We start from the raw sequence: 24918 nt of genomic DNA on the forward strand, positions 1-24918 counted from the left end.
TCTTGATTGAATACATTCAAAATATTCTACTTATGTTTCTCCATGCTTAATTCTTTTAATCTACTAGCCATAAATTGATTAATATTAAACTTAGAATCTTACACTCGAGAGAAGTGGTTTAGAGCTAGAACTTGAAAGCATGAGTTTTGATATTTGGAGATTTAGAAGTCATTTAGAGATCGTTAAAAGACTTATTCTTTAAAGCCCTTATTTGTTCTTCCTACTAGGTAGGGAAGTTGGATTCTTAATTAATAAAGATAATTAGTTTGCACTCGGGAGGGACAATTGAGATTTGAAAGTTCTTGACCTATAGATTTAATAGTTCATTCAATCTTGAGTATTATGTAATTGGTTCATATTTTCAATAGGTTAAATCAATTCCATAAGACGTTTCTTCACATCGATTTTCTCTGTATTATTGCATGTTTATTTGCTTTGGTTTTATTCTCTTCATTCGAACCTAGTACTGGAGTGAGCTTAGAAACCCAATCCACAGGATGATATCGATAATTACTTACCTTGTATGAAATATTCAAGTTTGATTGGTCATCAAACTTGTGGAGTGTTTCAACCTCAAGTATACGTAGTAAATATTATGTCTACTCTTCATATTCGACCACTACTGGTAATCCCTCTTACTTTTCCTTTGATTTGAACTAACTATATGATTTGATTGGATTTTAGTAGCTTATAGTGACTTCATTGCAATACGCTAGAGTTGTCTTGTATTTGACAACTAATTTAACCGAGACGCTCTCTCGGTCTATTTATTTGACAACTCCCACTTTTTATTTATTTATTATTATTATTATTATTATTTAATTTTTAAGAGGCGAGTGATTTGGCGTAAAATGTTCAAAATATCGGACAAAGCTTGTTAGCGGACCCTTTTTCCTCCAAAGTCAGCTCTCCTCTCTTAAGTTCCCTCCGATCCTCGAGCGACCCCATAGTCCTTTTTGGCGGACGGTGGCGGCGCAGCGGCAGCGGCCGACCATGCTATTACACCCCACCATCTCTTTCCCCTTGCCTTCTTCCGCGTTTCTATATTTCAAGAACACCCAGTAGAGTAGGCGACACTTCTTTTGATTTCCTTCTCACCCCAGAATGGACCCTTCACTTCTCGACGATATAATCAATCGTCTTCTCGAGGTCCGCGGCCGTGTCGGCAAGCAGGTTCAGTTGTCCGAGTCAGAGATCCGGCAACTTTGTCAGGTTTCTCGAGAAATTTTCTTGCAGCAGCCAAATTTGTTGGAGCTTGAAGCACCCATCAAGATTTGTGGTATCTTTTGCAAACCACACCTCCTTCTTAATCGCTGAGATTTTACGAATTTATTCTGTTTATTTGATTGTTTCTAGATGTTCTAATTGACATATTTGAAGTTATTGATTTGTAAGATGTTTGGAGCTTTTCTTAGTTATACTTGTTAAATCCCATTTGGTTAATTGGTATTCTTGTAGGAAAATGTTCCGTACTTGATTTGCTGTATCATTTTGGGAGCGTTTTGTGGCTTTTCTTAGTTGTACTTTTAAGTAGTAGTTAGTTTTCAACTTATGTTGACCTCTAATGATATTGGTGTGAATCCGTGCGACATGGTTGTATCTCGTTATCTTTCTCTGCCCTATTCATATTTCACATTGGTTAATTGGTTTATGGTTGATGAACATGGGAAGGTCTTTTTGCAGATTGGAAAATGCAAACACGCTCAATTCTATATCTACTACGTAGATTATTGTAGCTATACTATTGTAATTTGTGTTGTATATGGAACTTTTTATATATCTGTACCCATTTAAATTTTTTCACTTTTGATTAATCTATCACTTTAATCCATGCTTGTTTACTGGTTGGAAATGCTTCTAAAATAAGCTTTTTAGTAATAGTACTTTAGGGTTCTACACTCTTCATACTAAGATTACAAATTGTAGATATTCTAATTGACATGGGGGGGGGGGGGGGGAGATCACAAAAAGTTCTCCCCATTGGTATAATGATCACATAAGTTGTAATTGTTGATGGGAGGATAGAATTTACACCATGTGAAAACAATGCAAAATAATTCTCAAGAAGTTTATGGGATTTCCCCATATCATTAAAAGATTCCAAAAGAGGGATCTAATCAATTGGAACCTAAGAATCTTCTCCATGTTGAACGAGTGACCCAATAACATCGAGTTCATGAAACCTTTTATAGTTTGAGGAGGAGTTGCCTGCTAGATGAAAAAGAGAGAGAGAGATAAAAACTCATTTGCCTGACATTTGATAAAGACATGGCTTAATTCTTTGTCCTTTCTTTGCACAAAATGAATCTAGGTGGTTTCTTCTCTGCCTAATGAGTCATGGATGTTCAATTTTTTGTAGCTACGTTCTCAGTAAAAATTTAACCTTTCTAGGATAGTCACCATGCCAAACATCCTCTTGTAATGGGTTGGGAAGGATGCATCCTTTTTTGCCAAATCCATGAAGAGTGATTTTGCTACTATGGAGTAGAAAGTGTGAAGGTTCCAATAGGCAGGCATCTAAAATCTTCTCATGCTCTGTGGAAAAACATCATGAAGCACCAAATTGTCATTTTTGACTGTTTGGCTAAAAGGCACTCCTTTGGCAGAATGTTCTTATCTTTTCTCTATTTTCCTGCACAAATATGTTTCTGGAAAAGAAGTATGGAAAGAAGAAGCTGGTTTTTGGGACTTGGGGCTTTGTAGAAACCTCAAGGAGGTGGAAATAGCAGAATGGGCAGATCTTTCCAATATTATTTCTCCCATCTGTCTAGGCCTAGTGGAGGACAAATGGATTTGGAAACTGAATGGCAAATTATTTCTTTGGCAGCTATCTCACTGAACCTTCAACATCCAAGACTTGCTGCAGCGGTGGATGCCCCTTTTTGTCCATTTTTCCTCATTAGTGTGGCCTTTGCAATTGAAATAGAGAGACTCAAGGTCATTTCACACTATTGCATCAAGGTTTTGGAATGTAATGCTTGCATCCTTTAGTTGGACAGTCGCTCTTCTTCTCTTGATCCCAAGAGCCTCCTCTCACTTACTTTTTCGGGTCACCCATTCTAAAATGAAAAGAAGATCCTTTGGCTTCACATGTTTAGAGCTTTCTATTGGGTATTTTTGGATTGAAAGGAATAAGAGACTTTTTATGGAAAATGAGCGTAGTTTTGATAATATTACCTATCATGTTGTCACATGGTGGAAATTGTCACCTCTTTTTTGTTCTTATAGTTATACATCTTTCAATCAATTGGAGAAGTTTTTTGTAACTCTTTTGGTTTTTGCTTTTCTATTTTCTTTCTTTTTTGTAAATTTCTTACATCAATGAAATTGTTTCTTATAAAGAAAAAAAGGAAGAAAAAAAGAAATGCATCATCATGAAAGTATGCAAGAGAAAGGTCCCATTCCTGTAATTTGACATCCATAAGGAGCATTCTAAAACCCAAATCCCATTCTTGTTAGTTTTCTATTTAGTGTTCTTATGGCTGCTCCACAAAAATTCCTCGGTAGAAAAAGTCTTCAAAAACTTACATATTTCTTTCTTTCCATAAAAGTCATAAAGTAACTCTAAGTACGCAATCCACAACACCTTCTCTCTATTTTTTAACCTCATACCCACCAAACCTTCAAAATTCCGACTGACTATGCCACTTGGGAGGTAAACTAATAATTCAAAGATTTGAAAAAGACTAGACCACCATTTATGAGAAGAAAAACAGTGAAGGAAGATATGGTCTAAGGATTCCTCATTCCTGTAGCACATTCTGCATATGGAGGGGGATAGAGACCAGTTGGGGAACTTCCTTTGGATTCTATCTGACATGTTTAAGCTTATATAACGAAGAGTCCCTAAGGAGAACTTAACCTTTTTGGGAATCTTAAAATTTCATATGAATTTTAATTAAAGGGGCTTGCAATATACTGGTCGAGGAGAAAAGTTTAAAGAAGCGCAACTTGTGTTGACCTGAACCTAGTCTACAAGCATCTATTCTTATAAGCGAAAGCCACCTAGCTGCTGAATTTCCTTTCAAAAATCAACATGCAGAGACCCAAGTCCTAAGTTTGGGTGGTTTCATTCTAACGGGAAGCTGGGAGCCCCTTTCTTAGAGGAAATAGCATAGAAATCTGGAAAGGAAATTACAAAAGACTCCTCCCCCTCCCATTTGTTCTCCTAGAAGCGTATTCTTCCCCTTTTTCCGCTTTGAAATTAGAGAACTTTATGAAATCAGTCCTGACTTATCAATATCCACCCATGGTTTGCCTTTGAACTTCCTTTGGTTGATCCATCGGTTCCACACCAAAGATGGCTGAAATTACCCTCCTCCACAAAGCTGCTTTGCTATTGGCTGAAATTACCTTCCTCCCTAAAGCTTTATCTTCAATAGCAAATCTCCAGAGCCATTTTCTGAGCAGAGCACAATTCCTTCCAAAGCAAGTGGGGAGGGATGAGCAGTTTCACCTTACTAAATTGCAGCCCTGGCGGTAAGTTCCCCCGCTTCAAATGAAGTCCCTGATCATTTTGTCCAATAGAATGGTGATTTTGCTAGACTCTTTAGTAAAGATGGTAAAAAAAAAACAAGGAGACTATTAAGGACCAATAGAGCTAGAGTTAAGTGCCCCTTTTTGAAAGGAGGCTCCTACACTTGTCTAACTTAGATCTTAACTTATCTACCATAGGCTCCCAAAAACCAGCCGCCTTTTGATTGCCACCTAAAGGGAAGCCTAAGTAGTTAAAAGGCAGATTCTCCATTTTACATCCGAGAGAGGTAGCGATGGTCTCTACCTCTGAAGGGCTGTAATTTAACCCAATTAGTGTAGATTTTGAGAGATTCAATGACAAACCTGAGCTGTATTGAAAGATATTCAAGATGAACCACCGAAATCTTAGCATTTTAATCAACAGTGATTGAAATTATTTAATATGGACAAGATTTTGTGAGCTTGAGAGATGGGTTAGGGTAGGGGTGTTCAAAAAACCCGATGACCTGAACAACCCGGACATCCTGACCCAAGGGTTGAGTTAGGTTGGAAAAAAAATTGGTTTGGGTTGGGTTGAATTTTTGAAGAAATGAAAATTCGGTTCGATTCTCGGTTTAGACAAAAAATGGTCGGTGCAGCCCGAATCAAACCGAACCCAATGCTAATTAAAAAAAAAAAATTGATATATATATTAAACCTAGGTTTCTAAGGTTTCTAATCAGCCGCCTCCCTCCTTCCCTCCCTCCCCAGTATCCCCCACTCCTTTCATCTCCCTCTCAGGTTTCCTCGCCACTCCCTCTCCCCTCTTCTCCTTCTCTGGTCTTCCCCCTCCCCTCTTCTCCCTCCATCGTTCGTCCCCTTTTCTGGTCTCCCCCTTCCCTCTTATTCCTCCATCCCTCTTCTCCCTCCGTCCTTCGTCCCCCTCCTCCTTTTCATCCTCTTCTTCCGATGATGGCTGTTGGGAATAGTGAATAGTGCGGAGTTCTCTCTCTCATGTGGCGATGAACAATTGATTTCTGGAACTTAAAACGTTTAGGATTTTGACTGAATCCTTTTTTGTTTGACCCTTTCCCTCTCTCGTCTCAACTCGACGACCCAACCTGACCCAACTCGAAAATATAAAGGTTGGGTTGGGTTGGGTTGATCTTCTTGTTCGGTTCCATCGGTTCTCTATTCTGCCCAACCCGAAAATTGGTCCAAAAAACCCCCTAACCCGGCCGAATCCGACACGTGAGCACCCTTAGGTTAGGGTGTGAGATTTGTAACGTTTCCTTTGTCTATCTTATCTAGGTCTTCCTTTCAAGAGCTTTTTTTTTTTTCCTTTTTTTGTCGAAAAAGGCTTTCATCTCTAAGGGTGGGAGGTTGACCCTCATCTAGTATTTGTAAGTGGTTCAGACTTATTTCATGTTTTTATTTAGCATTTCTTCTTCTATGTGGGCTGAAGTGGAAATGATCATGAGAAAATTTCTGGATAAGGCAGATGGTATTAGGGGGTTTCATTTTGTTAGGTGGGAAATTGTGTCTTAGTTATTTAACGTCAATTGGCTATAAGTATAGGGAATTTGAGGCTTCATAATGAGTTCCTTCTTGCTTAGTGGTTATGATGTTTCCTTTGGAAATTGAAGCTTTGTAGGCATATGATCATTGTGACCAAGTACGATCCTTTTCCTAACGAGTAGGTAACAATTTGTAGGGTCAAGGCTCTTTTAGGAGTCCATTGTAGGGTCAATGCTCTTTTAGAAGTCCATTGTAGGGTCGAGGCTATTTTAGGAGTCCATAGAAGTCTATCGCTTTTGGGTATATGACTTCCTCTAGTTTCTTGAGGTTCTCTGTTGGAGATGGTTTGTCTTTGTTGATTTGTTTGAGGATCTTTGGGTGGGGAAAGCTCAATTTACTGATGTTCCCTCATCTTCACCAATTTTCTTCCTTGAAAATGGTTTATGTGGACTTTTTAAAGGCTTCTTTGGTATAATTTTAGATTTGGGAAACCTTTTGTCAAATGGGGAGTATTCTTATATCTCCTTGTTACTTACTTTCTCTACTTGCCTATCACTCTCCTCGCCAAAAGGTTAGGGATGCTCATTTGTTATCCCTCAATTCACTTGGGGAATTTTTCTCTAACACCCCTTTTCTCTTTTTTTTGGATTTCATGCTCCCTGTTCGCCTCACTTTGGAAGGTGAGAATCCCAAAGAGGGTCAGATTTTTTGCTGGTGGGTCTCGTGTGGGAAGATGACACCATTAACTTTATGCAGAGATTATATTCTTTATTTGGGGGCCTCAATTGTGTAGTGTTGTAAGAGCGCCTGAGAAAATATGGATTATGGAGGATGTTTTGTGTAGATGTTAGCTTGAAGAAATGATTTGAGATAAGTTTCTTGTAAGCATTTGGAGTGCATATAGCAGTAGGATTTATTAGTCTGTGATTGAGGAGGTGCAATTTCACCCTCCTTGTGATAGGGTGTGGCTCTTTGGCAAGCTTTGTACTATGCGGTCTCATGGAACATGGACTTGGGAAAATTTTAAAGTGAAGGCTTTTTTTATGTGGCACACAATAGATGAATGTAGATTATTTTTTTAATATTTAGAGGGGTTAATGAAAAAGCTGAGGAATTAGAGTTTTTTTTTTTTAAAAGATCACTTAGAGAAATAAAGGTTTTTGGAATAAATATTTTTAAAAAAAATAAAGGAAAAAACAGCTAAAAGGTACCAGGGACTGCACGATATTTGAAAGAGCGTGCTCGTTGAGAAGCGGGGTGCCCTAAGTGGGTTTTTTTAGCTTTTCAAATCACTGCTTATTTTTGTTGATTGGAGTCGTTATTGTAATATTTTAGTTTAGATTTTATCTACTGGCTCCTTTTGTCTTTTTTTTTTTTTTAAATAAATAATATATATTTTTTAATTTTGAAAATTTCCCTTTTGTATTCTTTTATTGAGAAAATGAAAATGGGATTTTTTTCAGAAAAGAAATGGACACTGCAGAAAAATTACCGCCAAGGTAATATTGGCTCTTAAGCTTCTGTGTGCTTTGTTTAAAAGCAGATCTGCTGGATCACTTATTCTTTCATGGCTCCTGCCGCTTTCAACTTTGGTCCATTTCTCTTCGTTCAAAGCCCTCTTGGGTGTTTGAAGATCCGATAAAAAAACAAGATTCAGCAGTAATGTGGTCTTGGATTCAATAGGAAAGGCCAAGACATTGTGGATTATATGATCAAAAGCCTTCATTCAGGTTTATGGCTAAAATAGAACGGAAGGATATTCAAAGGAAGAAGCACAAGTTGGGGAGAGATCTTAAATTTAGCTAAATTTCATGCCTCTAGGATGTGCACACTGTCCAATTCCTTTTGTAATTATAGTATCTTTGTAATTATTAGAATTGAAGAGGGTTTTTTTTATTTTTTATTTTTAATTTTTTAAAAACTTCTATAGGGTATATATCAATGAAAAATGTTTTTTTAAGGGAAAAAATGATTATGCACTAATATGTTTACCAGTCAGTTTGATGAAGGGGATAAATGTCTGATGAGGTCAATCTATCTATCATAGGTAAGCTAAGTAGCATCGCAGCTTGTGATTGTTTCTGGCTGGTTTCTCTTGACATTTTCACGTTGTTAATATGGGTTCAGTTCAGGCAATTATTTTTCGAAGTTTGATTTGAAAAAAAAATTATCCCGCATGAATGCTTGAATAGTAGAATTCAACAAATTGCATTTTTGACTGAAGAAAATATGGTCGCTTGTTCAGAAATATAGTGTTTCCATGCAAACAAGTGAAGCTTTACTAACTCAAAACGATAAGCTAAAGATCCTGATAACTGGTTATGTTTGTCTTTTCAATAATAGTTAGTCCTGCTGATGTTGTACTATTTGTGATATGTAGGTGACATACACGGGCAATATTCTGATCTATTAAGGCTTTTTGAATATGGCGGGTTACCTCCTCATGCTAACTACTTATTCTTGGGGGATTATGTTGATCGAGGCAAGCAAAGTTTAGAGACCATATGTCTTCTCCTGGCATATAAAATAAAATATCCAGAGAATTTTTTCATATTGAGAGGGAACCACGAATGTGCTTCTATAAACCGAATATATGGTTTTTATGATGAGTGTAAAAGAAGGTTTAACGTTAGGCTATGGAAGACGTTTACGGAGTGCTTTAATTGCCTGCCTGTGGCAGCTCTGATCGATGAAAAAATTCTATGCATGCATGGAGGTTTGTCTCCTGACCTGCATAATTTGGATCAAATTAGAAAAATGCCAAGGCCAACAGATGTACCGGACACTGGTTTGCTCTGTGATCTTCTCTGGTCTGATCCCAGTAAAGATGTTCAAGGTTGGGGAATGAATGACAGGGGTGTTTCATTTACTTTTGGTGCCGACAAAGTGACAGAGTTTCTTCAGAAGCATGATTTGGATCTCATCTGCCGTGCTCATCAGGTTTTTCATGTTTCATTTTTTGAACGTTTAAAAAATCATGAAGAATCATTCTTCTTCCTTGATGCAAACTACCCTTGTAGAACGAGGGAAATCTTAGTCAAACAACTTTAATGTGATTTATGTAGTGGTGGAAACTATGGAAACTACTCCTTTTCTCATTCCACACTAATTTATAGCAAAGTTGAAGTCTTATAAATTCTCTACTGGTTGGTGATTGCAATATAATCCTTCCATACTGTTTTTTTGCACCGAGAATGGAGGATGTGGGTTTTCATAACCTTTCAATCTTCCAATCTTTTAACTAATCATTTGTTTTATAGGTTGTGGAGGATGGATATGAGTTCTTCGCAAATCGTCAACTTGTAACTATTTTTTCAGCGCCTAATTACTGTGGGGAATTTGATAATGCTGGTGCCATGATGAGTGTGGACGAGACGCTTATGTGTTCATTTCAAATACTAAAGCCTGCAGATAAGAGGCCTAAGTTGAACTTTGGAAGCACTACCACCACCAAGCCTGGAAACCCTCCGGCAGGGGTTAAGGTAAACAGAACATTTAAAGAAAAAGATTTATATTATTACTAGCAAAGCACTTGAGAAGAATTTATCTGCATGAAGCTTCTCCCTGTTGGGCCGTTGCCCATAGTCCACAGATTTTACCATATGTAGGATAGTATCCATTATTCTAACGTCCATGTTTTCAAGTGGTATGGTTGCTTCTAATTGCATTAGTAATTATAGTTATTGTGTTTCTGGATATACATTTGTTGGGAGCATTGGTTACTAAAGAGGAGAAAACCACTATTCTGGCTGTTTTTAGTTGTGGTTTACTCTCTATACTTAAAAATAATATATAGGTCTATGAATACATGGTTATTATTAAGGCCCGATTATAACAATTTTGTTTTTTGTCCACTGTTTTTTAAAATTAAGCTTAGAAACATTACTTGTTTTGTTATATAACTTTTATAAACATTTTCAATTGCTAGGGCATTCTTTATTTTTTTTAATTTTATTATTATTATATTTTTAAGAAATGAGTATTTAATTGATGATATGAAATATACAAAAGGCCACGAAGGCAAGTTACTGGAATGCACTCCAATTAGAGGCCAAGTTGTTTAGAGTGTAACTATTTAAGCGAGAGTAGAAGCATTTACACCTGTCTAGAGCTAACAGAATAACTCTGTCAAAAAAGACCACAGAAGGGAGAGAAGCATCGAAGATCTTATTATTCATTTCTAGCTACAAACTCCAAAGAAAGGACCTGATAAATTGGACCTAAGGATAGCTTACTAATAATGTTTGTTTTCAAAAATTTATTTTGTTTTTGAAATCTAGCTCAGAATTTAAATATGTTTTCAAGAGGTAAAAACTTACTAATAGAATTTAGAATTGTACAAAAGTAAGCATAATTTCTAAAAACAGAAAACTAAAAACGAAATGATTATCAATTGAGACAAGTCATTGAACAAGAACCAAAAGAAGCCTAAAGGACGAGGGCTAAGACAGGCCCCCTCCTCAAAAGAAAAAAAAGAACTAATGTGAATGACTCTCCAATCTTGCCTAATCATAGAGGCTGTAATTACAATTTTATTTTATTTTTTGTTTCTAATGACATTTTGCCTTGTCTCTCAAATGCCAACCAAAGAAACATTCAAGCATCCAATCTTCAACATGTCTGGGCAAGCAAACCGAAAACCAAAAAAGTCGAACAAGATTTGCCATCCCTTTGCAGCCAACGGGCAATGTAAAAACAAGTGATCTAAAGTCTTAGCCTCCCCCAGGCAGATGCAGGAAGCCGACGGAGAAACTATCCAACCTGGATACCTTTCTTGTAATCTTTCTAGTTCAAGGATCTGTAGGCTATAGACCAAAGAAAAACCTTCACTTTCTTTGGAATCTCATCCTACCAAATAAAAGATATCAAAGGGGACTTCAACTTGGGGTGGAATCTATCTACTTAAGGCCAACTTCGCCGAAAACTGACTAGCAGTCTCTCAAACCACTTTGTCTGCTCCCTCCCAAAAGGTTATGGAATCAAGTCTCTGCACCAGACCACCCAACTATCAAATTCTCTTTCAAAAAGGTCTCTTCTAAAGCTCAAATCCCAAACTTTCTACTCCTCAAGCCAGCAATCTTCAACCGCCCCATTCTGCTTCAGGGAGATAAAAAACAAGTTTGGAAAATCTTGAGCGAGAGTTGACTCTCCAGCCCTTTTGTCATGCCAAAACCTGATTTTGCTTCCCTTTTTAACTTTAAAAAACATAAAATTATGGAAAAGAGAGTTGTGCTTAGCGATATCAAACCAAGGTTTCCGTCTAGCTTTCCTATTTGGGAGTTTCCGGCAACCAGCCCATAGGCTCCACCCCATATATTCTTTTTTTAGATAAGAAACTTGTATATTCCAAGAGGAAGACAAAAGGAACAAAAGGGCTGGGGTAGAGGAAATCCCACCCAAAAGAACTAAACAATCGCTTTCCAATTGTACACAAGCATGGAAAGGTCGTAGTTACAAAAGAATTTACTATAGCTGATGCACCACCAGGAGGCAGTGTGCTGTACATTTCTACAAAAAATCTCAAAAGAAGAAGACTTATCTTCGAAGACCCGTAGGTTTCTTTCCAACCAAAGGTGCCATAAGAGAGCTCTCGAAGCACACATCCACAAAAACATAGCTTTTTTTAGGAAGAGTCCAGCCATGCAGGGCCTCGGCCAACCAAATATCTATACGATTAGGGAAACAAAAAGACAACCCGAAGAGATCCATGATAAATAGCCACCCTCGAGCCGCGAACGTACAATGAATGAAGATAGGATCAATTGATTCAGTGTTGGCCATACATAAACTACAAACAGAGGGGGAGAGCACCCTATTCCTGCCCTTCTTTTGAAGCTTCTCATGGGTGTTCAAGCTTCTATGTGCTAAGGACCACAGGAACACCTTGACCTTTCTTAGAGAGGCAAACTTCCAAATAGCTTGAAGCGCTAAAGCGACCTTGACTGCATATCCAAAAAATCATTTAAAATATTTTTCTAAAAAAATCACCGGATTTTTTCACCTGCTTTCAACCAAGCGCTCGCCTCGCCTTATGGCGATGCTCACGCCAAGGCTCTCGCGGCACCGTTGAAGGCGTAAAAGACCCAAAATGCCTGGCCCCTTGCCATAGGCGAGCGCTTGGGCTTGCCTTGAAATCACTAGTCTGTTTATATTAATGCCTTTTAATGGTGCCCTCCATATATTCAAGCTATAACTCTTCTCCGAAGGGCTTTTTCTTCTCGAGTAAACCGCCAAAGCGATTTAAGCAGCAGTGCATTATTCCTTTGACGAAAGGCTCCAATGCCCAAGCCACCCAATTTGACAGGAAGGGGGCGTGTTTGCCCAATTAACCTCATCCCTTTTTTTTTTCTCAATTTTGGATGAAACACTTCATATAAAAAAAACAAAAGAATAGCTTAGGACAAGGGACAAGACGTCCCCTCCCGAAACGAAAACTAAAACAGGAGCTCTCTAGTCTTGCAAAATCACAGAGGCTGTATTACAAAAAAAATTTATGTTCCTATGGCACCATCAAGAGGCATTAATATAAACAGACTAATGATTTCAAGGCAAGCCCAGACACTCGCCTATGGCAAGGGGCCAGGCGTTTTAGGCCTTTTGCGCCTTCAATGGTGCCTGCGAGCGCCTTGGCGTGAGCATCGCCATAAGGCGAGGCGAGCGCTTGGTTGAAAGCAGGTGAAAACATCCGGTGCTTTTTTTAGAAAAATATTTTAAATGATTTTTTGGATATGCAGTCAAGGTCGTAGAAGAGCATTTAGTTGTTGATGCTGCTTTTGTTAACGGTTTTGAAAGTTCTAGTGTGGTCTCCTTGATTCTTAAAGGCTTTTATGGCTGAAGATGAAGATTTTATGCCAAGTTTCCTAAATTTTTATGTAGTTGGTCATTTGCAAGAAGAAGACTAGTTCTGAAAATAGCACTTATGAATTTGTCATTGTTCTTTCTACTTCTTTTGTTTTGTTTCTTTTTCTCTCCCTTTGGGAGATTGTATCCTTTGTGTAGAGACTAAGGTTGTGTAGGACACAGAGTATGATAAGGTATTCCACCCTTAAGAACTGACGAAGGCATGCGATTAATCAAGAAGCAAGACGTCGAAACAGCATCAGCCCAAAAGTATTTTGGAACATGCATTTGAAACATTAAGGCTCTTGCTGTTTCGAGAAGATGTCTATTTTTCCTTTCTGCAACTCCATTTTGTGACGGAGTATCAACACACGAGGATTGATGAATAATACCATGTTCACTTAAATAGGAGCCAAGAGCACCAGAAAAATATTCCTTAGCATTATCACTCCGTAGAACTTTAAGAGAGCCTCCAAATTGAGTTCGAATTTCAGCATGAAAGTTACGAAAATGAGAAAGTAACTCAAAACGATGTTTCATCAAATATAACCAAGTTACACGAGAGAAATCATCAACAAAAGTACAAAATACCGAAATCCATTTTTGGACTCAATAGGCAAGGACCCCAAACATCAGAATGGACTAATTCAAAAAGAGCATTAGCTCGTGTATTGACTCTAGGATAGGAACTGAGACGATGAAGCTTAGCAAATTGACATGACTCACAATCTAAAGAATGCAAACTGTGAAATTGAGGACGAAGACTCTTTAATACGGAGAGAGATGGATGACCCAAACGACAATGTTCTTCGAAAGGAGTTGGCACTCGAGTGCAAACGGTGGCGGTAGGTATTTGTGTATCAAACGTGTAGAGACCATTAGATTCACGCCCTTTACCAATAGTCTTCTTCGTTGTAAGATCCTGAAATAAGCAATAACCAGGAAAGAATAAGACACAACAATTGAGATCACGAGTAAGTTTACTGATAGAGATCAAATTAAAAGAAAATTGTGGCAAATTTAAAACAGAGGTCAATGAAAGAGTTTTGGAGAGATGAACTGTGCCAGAGCCAAGAACAGGAGAAATGGTGCCATCCGCTATTGTAACATCAGGTAAAGATGTAGATGGTGAAAAGGTAGCAAATAAATTGGGGTTACCTGACATATGATTCGTAGCACCAGAGTCAATGACCCATTTTGACGCGGAGGAAATAAGACATTTATTGGTATTACCTGAATCAACAATGATAGTGATTGGATTAGAGGATGATGCCATCAATGACTCTTGATACTGTTGGAATTTAGCAAACTCTTCCGCAGAAATCGTTGCCATTAATTTCTTTTTAATCATAACTTCAACAATATGGACACAAACAAAAACTGCACTGAAACAAACCAAACCAAATCTGAAGGAGGACAGGGAATCGAACCAAACCAATTGAACAGAGCCAAGTGAACCAAACCAATTGAACTGAAACAAACGAACTAGACCAGAACCGGTATAAATCAACCAAACCGAATCGGAATGTGACGAACCAGACCGAACCAAACTTGAACTGGATGAACCAAACCGGTTGAACTGGACCACTTGAACCGGATCATGTGTTTTCTAAAACCAGAAACCCTAAGTGCTACCCCACGACAACCAGAGGGGCGAGGGCGATTGGCGGTGACGGAAGCGCATGGCGACTGGCGGCGACGAAGGTGCGAAGAACGACGAGACGAAACCCACGAATAGCAATTGAAAAACAGCAGCGTTGGGCGAATCAGCAAACGACGGCGGCAGCGGTCGGCGGTGGTCGGCGGCGGCGGCGGTGGCGGTCGTAGTGTTGGATAGCAATAAACAAAACCCTAATGGGCACAAAAATTTTAGAAGAAACCTAGAGCTCTGGTACCATGTAGAGACTAAGGTTGGAGAGAATCCAATCTTATGTATTCTCATTATTAAAGTCTATATATATAGACAATTATACAAGGTTGACCTAATCCTATAAGGAGAAGGTAAAGGACAAATTAATATTAATCAAGAATATAAAATATATTAAAATATACTCTAACACTTTGAACAATTTTGTTCCTTTTCATTAATCAATGAGAAGTTCGTATCTTGTTAAAAAAATTTTTTGAACTTAAAAAGGCCCACGAATAACTTACCTGAGATGAAAAAATCCTAAAATTTAGCCCACTCATTGTGTGACTATGAAACCATCACACCTTCCTTCTCCTTCTTCATAGAAAGTCGAAAGATTTATCTCACCCATGAACATGTGTTCATGGCGACATTAGGTGCTCAGAAAAGAAGAATGAAGATGAAGAAGAAGAATCGAAAATGTAGTAGAAGAAGAATTAAAAAAGAGAATAAAAGACTTTGCGTATCAGTTTGCTCGAGTCTTTTCCTAATTCTCTCTTACATGCTCGAGTCTTTTTCCAATTATCTTCTACATTTTCAAGCCGCACTAAGTGCATGCAATTGCCTTGCCATTTGGTAGCAAAAGGTACCAGATGGCAGTAAACCTTTTTATTTAAGTTAATTTATGGTTTAAATTTTATTTAATTTGAGTATTCTATTTAACCACTATTTTTACTGATTTTATTTTAAAATTTATATTTTAATTTTTTCTTAATTATTTAAGTTAAAATTTGTTTGCACATTATATAGTTTTACAAATATTTTCATCTAGAGTATTTTTTTATACATAAAATTGCCATAGATAATATTTACTTATTATTTAATTAAGTGTGCCTCACTCGCAACTCCTTTTTGTCGCCTCTTGCCTTAAGACGATAAGATAAGGAGGTTTTTCGTGTTTGGGTGCACCTTGAGCTTTTAAAACACTAAAAGAGACTTAAAAGATTAGCCTTGTCCTCGAAAGTCCGAAGATTTATTTCTAGCCATAAATTCCACAAGAGAGCTTTAAAAGCACAGTCCAAAGCACTTCAACATTTTCTTTAAAGAACCACCTGTGGCAACACTCGGTCATCCAATCTTCAATGCGTCTAGGCAAACAAACAGAAAAATCAAACACCTTAAACAAGAACTGCCACCCCTTTACAGCAAAAGGACAATGAGTAAACAAATGGTCTATATTTTCAGCCTCACCCAAACAAAGACTACAAACAGAAGGGGAACGATTCCAATCGGGGCATCTAACTTGCAGTCTCTCATGCGTGTTCAAAGACTTGAGGGCTACAAATCAAAGAAAAATTGACTTTCACAGGAATATCATTCTTCCAAATTCCATTTATCAATTGGTAAGTAAATATCAAATGGAACCTACATCAAGCCTCATATCTCCTTTTTTTTTCTTTTTTGAGTTCACTATTCCTCATCTACTTATCTCATAGGGCCCAAGATTCATGTTGACTCAATGATGGAAGCTTTGGGATACTTATTAATTCATTTTCTCAAATATATAATCTTCTTTGTTACAAAATGTTCTTCTAAATAGTTACCTTAGTGATGACATAAGTAGTTACTAGTTAGTTTGTGTAGATTTCAGTTCTCCGTCAACTAAATTTTCCCCATTAGCTAATTTGTAGTTAGGTTGAGTCAGGACGAGTGTTTCGTATCAGGTTCTATGAAGCATGAGCATTATACACAACATCACATGCATCTGGCTTCATTCCATTTTGTTTAAAAGAAAAATTTATTGGAACATGGACAAATTTGAAAAGCTGTAAAATTTTCAGAATCAGAATTTCGATTGAAGTAAAATTTTCTGCTAAGCTATCAAATTCTTTGCTAGGAAGACACCTAAATACCTCCGTCTTATTTCCTTGCTGTGCACACCTGGAATGGGATCCTGTTCTCTCTTTTCCACTCTAGCTCTGTTAGGAATCTAGGAAGTAAGGTTATTGCCAAATACCAAAAGGGTACTCATGTTCTCTCTTTTCTTGTTTACAAAGCTTCAATCTCTTAATCGTTTCATTTTTATCCAATTGGAGAAGTTTTATGTAACTCCCATGGATTGGGATCTCCCCCAACTTTTGTAATTTCATGCCATCAATTAAGTCGTTCCTTATTAAAAAAAAAAATCCTTTAGTTTTACATGTTTATCGGGTCGGATTTCTATTTGTTTATTTTTGCAACTCTTTTGATATAAATATTTGTAACTACCTGGCCAGCTGGGTGACCATGTTGCATTTCGAAAAAAGTAAAGAGAACCTTAGAGAAATGGGTCCAAACACCTACCTAAGAGGCTAAGATATTAAAATCTTATGACTTTCTGAACAACCGAGTATTGAAGGGTTTGGCAGTTGCCAAATGAAAAAGGATATCAGAGTATTATAGTAGTATCTTTGGCATCTTGATGTAATAAAAACAATGCATGAAGCTGCTACTTGCTACTGATGGCATTTTGACTTGGTGTTTTCTTTTGGTGATGGTATTTTGCAGTCTTTCCTTGGCGCAAAAGCATGATTTGGTCAGGCACTTAAAAAGGAGGTCTCTTGCAGCCAGTTGAGCCTACAAGACTTGGAAGTTTAACTTCTGGAGGAAGCTATAGGATCGATCATTTGATTTTAAACTTAAATGTTGAAAATTGTAAAAAATAATCGTAAGGTGAAATTCAAAATGATTACAAATATTGTTTTCCTCGATACGAATTTGAGTTTCGAAGATGGTAGCCTGCAAAAACCTGCACTTCTTCCTTGTACACTAATTTGGCAGCACCTATCGGTGCTACGAGTTTACTGTATGTGTTGCACATTTAACCATGCGTCTCGTCTTTCTTTCGTTTTCTTTTTCTGGTTCATCAAGATGTTCATGTCATCCATCCTTGGGCAGAAAAAAGAATCTCTTTTTTTGTTTTTGTTTTATAGTTCCCCACGTATTGATTTGTTGTTCTATTTCTATGGGAAGCCATGTCTTGATGATGTTTGAGGAAAAGCAAGCTTAATTATTAATGTGAGGCAATTTTGACCTTAAATTTTTTATTTCATCAAAGTCGATGTTATTTTGTGACCGTTGGTTATTATAGTTATTTTGGATATTATTTTAGTTTAGTTTGAACATTTTATTACATTTTATTTTATTTTTATTATCTGCTCGAGTTTATTGCAAGATTGGGATATTTTTGTAGTTGAGTTTGAACATCTTTATGATATTATGTCGAGTGAATTGTTGATTAGCTTTTTGTATGATTTATTAGTTGGATTTATTAGTTGGTTTGTGGGTAACTTTTTAATTTCATTTTGGATAAGGTATTTATTAATTACACCACCTATTCAATCTTAAAGTTGACTAATTAAATTAGGTTGCGTATAAAAAAATTCATATATTGTAATTAGGCCCTCAAGGGTAGTTCGGTTAGCAAGAGTTTAGAATCTTTTGATTATATTGATTTAGAGGTTTTAGGTTCAAATATTCTCGTGTTATAACAAAAATTCTTGATGTCTTTCGGATCCAGATCTAGGGTATTGTCGCAACGTGGTCGCGGAGCGGTCGACGATTTCTTTTATAGGTTCTTAAAGAGAGAATTTGGAGTCGCCATCAATTATATTAAAAGTGTGATTGGTCACATAATAGGAAGAGATTAAAGAAAATTATTGTGTAAATTAGATCGAGTTCAAGAGTCATTTGTGTATAAGGAAGGTGTTAGTATTCTACAACTATAAAAATGATTATCAATCTTTTATTTTTATTATCCAATTTATATTGAAATTTTAGGAAAGAATATACTTGATTTTCTATTTTTATTTTTCTTAAACATATGGAATTTCATTGGATGTAACAAATATATATATATATAATAATAATTCTAAATTGCATGATTTCAATTCTTATGTAATAATAATTAACTTAGAAAATAAATTAGATCTTTCTCTATCACCCAATAATTAGAAACTAAAATAAAACTAAGATTCAAATGGATAAATATTTCCAAAATGGAGAAGATGCAACTAATATGTGAAATTGTAGGTTACATACATCCAATAAAATATATATTCTACACAATAATAGTGCGAGAAAATTGCATTCCCTCGTATCCCAATTTAAAAGAAAAATGATTAAATCAATTTAAAAGAACAATGATTAAATCAATAAAAAGAAAACAGGAAATAGAATTTTAAACTTTTATGTAGAGATTGAGTCCAAGAGAATTTTGATATTTCCAACACAATGTCTTCTGCATTTGTAAAGGAAAAAAATGGAGATTATACTGGGAGAGACGAGAAAGTGAGATTTTGAAAAGGATCCCCAGAAAAAAAAATGGAGTTTTTCGTAAGAGGTGAGAGATTTTTAACGAGAATGTCATTCCTAAAAAGATGGAGATGAGAAAAAAATGGAAAATGAGGAGAATGAGAAGAGAGATTTAGGTGAGCAAAAAGATTTTAATCTTTCTGAGAAATTTACAGAAACTCCACCTTCTCTAATATGCGACAACTCAAGTGTATGAACCTCTTGAGCCTCTAGCAACTTGAATCCAATCATGTAGTTAGTTCAACCTAAAAGAGAAAGGTCAGATGGATTACCTTCGCATTCGAGTACCTTGAGCAGATAGAATACTCACTATACTCGAGACCGGAAACAATCAACGAATTTGGTGACCAATCAAACAAGCATTCTCCAAGGGGTAAATAAAGTACCATAAGTTCAACCACACAAGGAATACGATATTTGGGAGAATTTGCATGAAGGCAAGGGGTAGAAAAACCTCTCAATTTTATTCAATTCATCCAAGTTTGTTCTAAATAACGAGGGGAGGGGGGCGCCTATTTATAGGCTAAAGCTCAAGGCATTTTACAAGAATTTTGTAAAATAAAAATAAACCTAAAATCTAAGGTAAATAAAATAAAACAAAATAATTGCAAGATATTCTAAAAGGGCCCACTTACTAACGGCAAACTATTCGTTAAATCTAATTTTGATAAAAACAAAATAAACTAAGGAAAATAAAAATCATGATCTTTCCTAAAATTCACCGACTTGCTAATCAAGCAATGAAAAGTATTCCTGAATTCTAAAATAATTTAAAACAAAATAAAACTAAGGAAAATTAAAAGGGAATTTATCCCTTAAAAAGGAGTGGTCGGTAAAGCATTGCGGCAACAAGGGTTGGACGTGCGTGGACATGGATGGCATGGGCATGGGTGCGCGCGGGGGCAGCAGGTGGGCAGCATGAGCACTGGGGGCGTACAGGCGTGCGACATAGGGGTGGAGCATGGGCGGTAAGCGGAAGATGGCTGGCGGGGCATGCGAGCATGGGGTGCGCAAGCGCAGGCGCTGGGTGAAGAAGGAGATGCGCATGGGCATGTGCAGTTGGGTGATGCACGTGGCTGGATGCATGGAGGGCGTCAGCATGCTTGCAAGAGGTGTTGATCATGCTGGTGGGTGCACGTAGGACGATCTCTTAGGAGGTTAGCACGGTGGTGACGACCTATGTGTGCACGTTGGGGACCTTCAGCGTACGATGTGTTGTCCTGGTGCCATGACTTGGTTCAAAAAAATTGTTGCAAAATATGATCGTATCATCTCCTCCTTGAAAAGAATTCATCATCGAATCAAATTGTAACCTACACATAAAGGAACCAAGTTAATATCTTCATTATCAAGATTTTCCTTATACTTGGCTTGTAGAGAAATCTTGAAATATTGAGATGATGATGCTCTTCTTGGTCTTTTTCGGATTGTTTTGGGAAAAGTTCTTCGCTCATTCCAAGAGTGTCTCCAAATCCAACCATTCGACTTGTTGACTATGTGCTTGGATTTACTTGTCCTCCATTTGGTGTTTATTACTTGGACTCTACTACACAACACCTTGTGCTCTCGACCATAGTATGGTTTAGAGGACATCTTGGACAATTTTAGTGCACAATTTCCTTCTTCTTAGACTTCTCTTGTCCATGGTTTCCTATATAGAAAAGTATCCTAATTAGTAATATAAACAAACGTAACCTATCATACTATACTTACCGTGAATTGCTATTTTGTAGTCATCATCATGCATTGTTGCTAGCACTGTGAAAGAAATTCTTCTATTTGGATCAAACTCAAGTAGATTTCTTCAGCATTTATTTGTTAGGAATCTCCTTTCTTTTAGGATCGATTTAAAATTTTCAAACTTGGATGTTGGTAATTGGTCCATAATTTCCTCCATTTGGTTCAATCTCATCATTTGGAATTCTTCTTTATACAAGTCCTGAAAATCAACACAAAAAGAATTCAAGTTAGTAACTACTTTAAGATTTAAGGCATACTTACCTTGTAAGACGATCTTAAAGTCTTGAGTTGATGGTAGGATGAGTCTTTTAAGCTCCATATTGCCATGAGTCTCCATAAATTTTTAACTCCAATTGTGCTCGATCATGATTGATGTGAAGAGTTAAATTTTCCTCCAAAAATCTCAGAAAGGTACAAATTCTAGGATAAAGTATGTTAGTTTGAAAGCAAGGATCTTTATTAATACTCCTATGAGATTTGACTTGTAAGACCAAATATGTTGGATCTCACTCTTTTTCTTTTCTTCCTCCTTTGCATACTCTTTTCTCAACTCTTCTTCTTTTTTCCTTCATTTGCCTTGGCTCACATGTATCTACAAATGTTTCTTCATGTATTAATGGTACAAGAATAGATATCTCACAATGAAAAGAAACTTTGTTATCTAAAAGACTAGGGATGTACTTATGCATAGAATCAACAAGTATCTCACTTTCTACTTTACTACTCTCATTCTCATCAATATCATGCAATGCTTTGTTACCAATTGGAATAGAAATTTCATGCATGTTTCCACAAAGCATTGCTTCTTTGATCTCACCACTTTCTCTCTCAACAATAGGTAAGAAGTCATGCAACAACTTGTAATCCATAGGGATAGGAATTGCATTTATGGATTCACAAGGTATTTCATTTTCAATCACATTGCTTACTTCTCCAACAATGGGCATACAATCATGGAATACTTTGCAATCTAATGGAATGAGATCAACATGCATAGCATCACAAAGTATTTTATTTTCTATTTTAATACTTTCTTCCTTAACAATAGAGATAACGTCATACAATACTTTTCTACCACTAGTAGTAGGTATCACATACATAGTTCCACAAATCCTTATTTTCTACTATTAGGACTAAAGTAGGTAGACTAACCTTTCATAAAGTCGGAATTTCATGAGTAATGGGTTTAAGATTAGTATCTAAAAAAAAAGGTTTAGGATTAGCATACCTTGAGGATTCTCTTTGATGCACTTTCTCAATTCTCTTGGCAAGGTGCAACATTTCGTCCAACCTAGTACAAGGTTGAATTTCTTCTCTTTCTGCGATCACCTTGGCAATCTCTTCACTAAGTCCATTGTAGAATCGATTATGAAGAGATTGAATCCCCAGCAGAAGCGCGTGAACGCGTTGCTCGAATTTATCGATTGAATTAAATCACATAGAGAACTAAAAGTAGAGGAATGGTTACTTTTGAAGAACTTTTCTTCATAGTAGACCAATCGAACACCAACACCACGACAAGGACTTCCTCGCTATCATCTGGACAAGAACCAATTTGTGGGAATCCTTTGAAAGATGGAATTTTGTAGAGATTGTGAGAGAGGGAGAGAGTTTTTACAAAATGCATCAATCATTCCATAATGCAAACTCTTTGCATTTAAAGAAGGGTGAGGAGTGAGTAGTGAGGAGCAAGTTAACTCCCCACCTCGTCATAATCCCACTTGCTTGTATCATGCAAGGAAATGTGTTATTTAGTTAATTGAAACTAATTTAATTAAACTAAATAATAAACATAATTTAACTAATTAATTATGTTTTTGTTTTAATTAAATATCATTTATTTAATTAGAAGTTTATTCAAATGCACATCTCTCTTATGACCTTTAGTTTTAATATTGTAAATCTCATTCACATTAATTTTAACCTATAGTTTTAATATGAATCCAATTCATATTAAATTTTATTTGAATATCATTCAAATAATTCTCTCATAACAATATAGTATTAATTTTGAATCATTATTCAAAATTAATTATATAACGTATCAATATATACATTATATAAATGATGTACAAGTTATATACATTCCCTTATTAAATTTGAACATTTCAAATTCTTGATTCTCGTTTTACCCGTTGTGAGCTAGTAAGGGAACCTAATGGACCTACAGATTAGAAGCTCCAATGATACGAGATTAATTAATTAAACCCATTAATTAAATTAATCAACATTCATTAATTATGGGTCACTCACTAAAGACCCATATCTGCACTCTTCGTATTGTATAATATTTTACGTCCATAGATATAACCATAATGAATAAGTCAATCCTTCACGAGTCGTCTGTAACTACGGCTGGGTCAAATTACCGTTTACCCTGGCAGTTACTTCTTGCTCCTTAAGTACCACTGATCCTCTAATAAACAATTGTTTATGGTCCTACCATAAAACAAAGTCCCTCTTGGGCCAGCGAGAGGGTGAGGTCCATTATTCAAGACCCAGAGCCAACACTTAAGGGAATAACTAATCTATTTCCCTAAAATCGGGAATGAGTGAATTCCATCTCACGAAGTTATGTTCCTAGCTCTTATAACTCTCTTAAAGAGAGTTATTTGTGTCTAAAATTCATACAAGATAGCTAAAGATAGCTTCATCTAGCCCCCATATTCACTGAGTTATGCCTAAATTAGCATAGAGATAAGATTTCTCTTTTATAATGCTAGCATTTATATAAATGATCTAATTTTGAGCATTTTGCTGCAGCTTTGATGATGCTACAACATCGGGTCCAAAAAGAAACAGAGAGCAGCAAGCTGATAGTGAAAAGACTTTTCAACGAAAATTACCACAGTAAGTGGAGGTTTCACCTGGAAGTGAGAGTTGGGCCCCACATGGCTTGTTTTGTTGCCCTAAAAACGGAGGGAGATATAAATGCCAACAAGAAAGAGAAGCCTCCACAAACAAGACAAAACTCCATTCATTCTTGCAATAACTGAACCCTTACTTTAAGAAAACCTCTCCAACCATTCGAGAAAGTCAGGAGGAGAAGAAGACCCAAACATTTGTTGCTAAACAGAAACCAAGAACTCTTGTTGGGAGCTGACCTACAGCTCCCTCTCTTCATCTTTTAAGCTATTTATATTATTTTCATTCCTATATTTTCTTGATTCCCCTTGTGGCATTGCGTAGCTAATCACCTTGTGTAAGGGGGAGAGGTAGTGAACTCGTTTCAAGGGCTGTAACTTTGCTGTTATATATTAATGATAGTGTGTTTTGAGTTGAAGTTGTTTTATCAATCCATTTTCAATGTGCTTGATCACCATGTTGAAATAACTCCTTATTAACGTTTGGAAAAATGTATTAGGGAGCGAAAAATTTCATTTCGAGCTAGATTCTACTTGAGTTAGAGAGTGGTAACTTAGGGATAAGAACCACCTAGCTTGATTATACACTATTCGCATATGTTGTTATTGTTTGTCTAAGAACCCTAATGACATAAAATCTTGGATGTTTGGAAAGGCATCTTGTCTGTTTGACTACTGCTTCACTTCATTAATGCTGCAACATCGTTAGAGTAGCCCAGAAAGAGTCACGATTCTCTCCCCCTTGTGCCCTCAGTTTAGAAGAAGTTAACCGTTTGTGTTCATGTTTGGTATTTTTGGCAATTATTATGTGTGTTTATAAATATATCTAAAACTCCTGCATTGATGTTTATTTTAGCATGTGTAGCAAAATAAACTTATTCAGTTTAATCCACTGATTTCTTAGGTAATTATTGAGTGTTTGGTACTTAGTCTCTGTGGATTCAAACTTTTTATTACTTGCTACGACGATTGTGTATACTTGCACGTATAAGAATTGGTAACATAAATTAAACCAATAAGCTCCCCACTCGGACTTGTCTCTAAAATACTACGCATATTGAGTCGGTGTCTTGGGCAAGTCCCACCCATGCAAAACAAAGGACAATTTCTCATTAGACAGGAGTCCATAGCTTACTCAAGATTGAGATTAAGTTACATGGTCATCTTGTGAAATATTAATCTAATTAGTTAATGGTGTTACAACAAAAGATTACTAATTTTGTGGTTTGATCTTATACAAACTCATTGTATAGGATACCCCCACTCACATGTCTCCACATGAACGACTTTACAAAGTGG

At 36.6% G+C, this 24918-nt stretch overlaps 1 protein-coding gene across 2 annotated transcripts; it reads left to right on the forward strand.

Moving 5' to 3' along the window:
* The first annotated feature begins 857 nt into the window (after positions 1–857).
* On the forward strand, positions 858–17526 carry LOC111024966 (serine/threonine-protein phosphatase PP1). 2 transcript variants are annotated; one of them, XR_015791426.1, is made up of 5 exons: positions 858–1279; positions 8354–8913; positions 9234–9455; positions 15908–16065; positions 17210–17526. XR_015791426.1 is itself a non-coding variant. In XM_022302794.2 (4 exons), exons 1-4 carry the CDS (start codon positions 1105–1107, stop codon positions 17231–17233), a joined length of 981 nt encoding a protein of 326 aa, XP_022158486.1. In that variant the 5' UTR covers positions 861–1104; the 3' UTR covers positions 17234–17526. The 2 variants fall into 2 exon arrangements, 1 of the variants encoding a protein (XP_022158486.1); XM_022302794.2 differs by lacking the exon at positions 15908–16065 and having other exon boundaries at positions 861–1279.
* Positions 17527–24918: the final 7392 nt, after the last annotated feature.

This window comes from Momordica charantia, assembly GCF_013281855.1.
Source record: "Momordica charantia cultivar OHB3-1 chromosome 6 unlocalized genomic scaffold, Mcharantia_2.0 BLBB01000006.1, whole genome shotgun sequence".
Taxonomy (NCBI): Eukaryota; Viridiplantae; Streptophyta; class Magnoliopsida; order Cucurbitales; family Cucurbitaceae; genus Momordica; species Momordica charantia.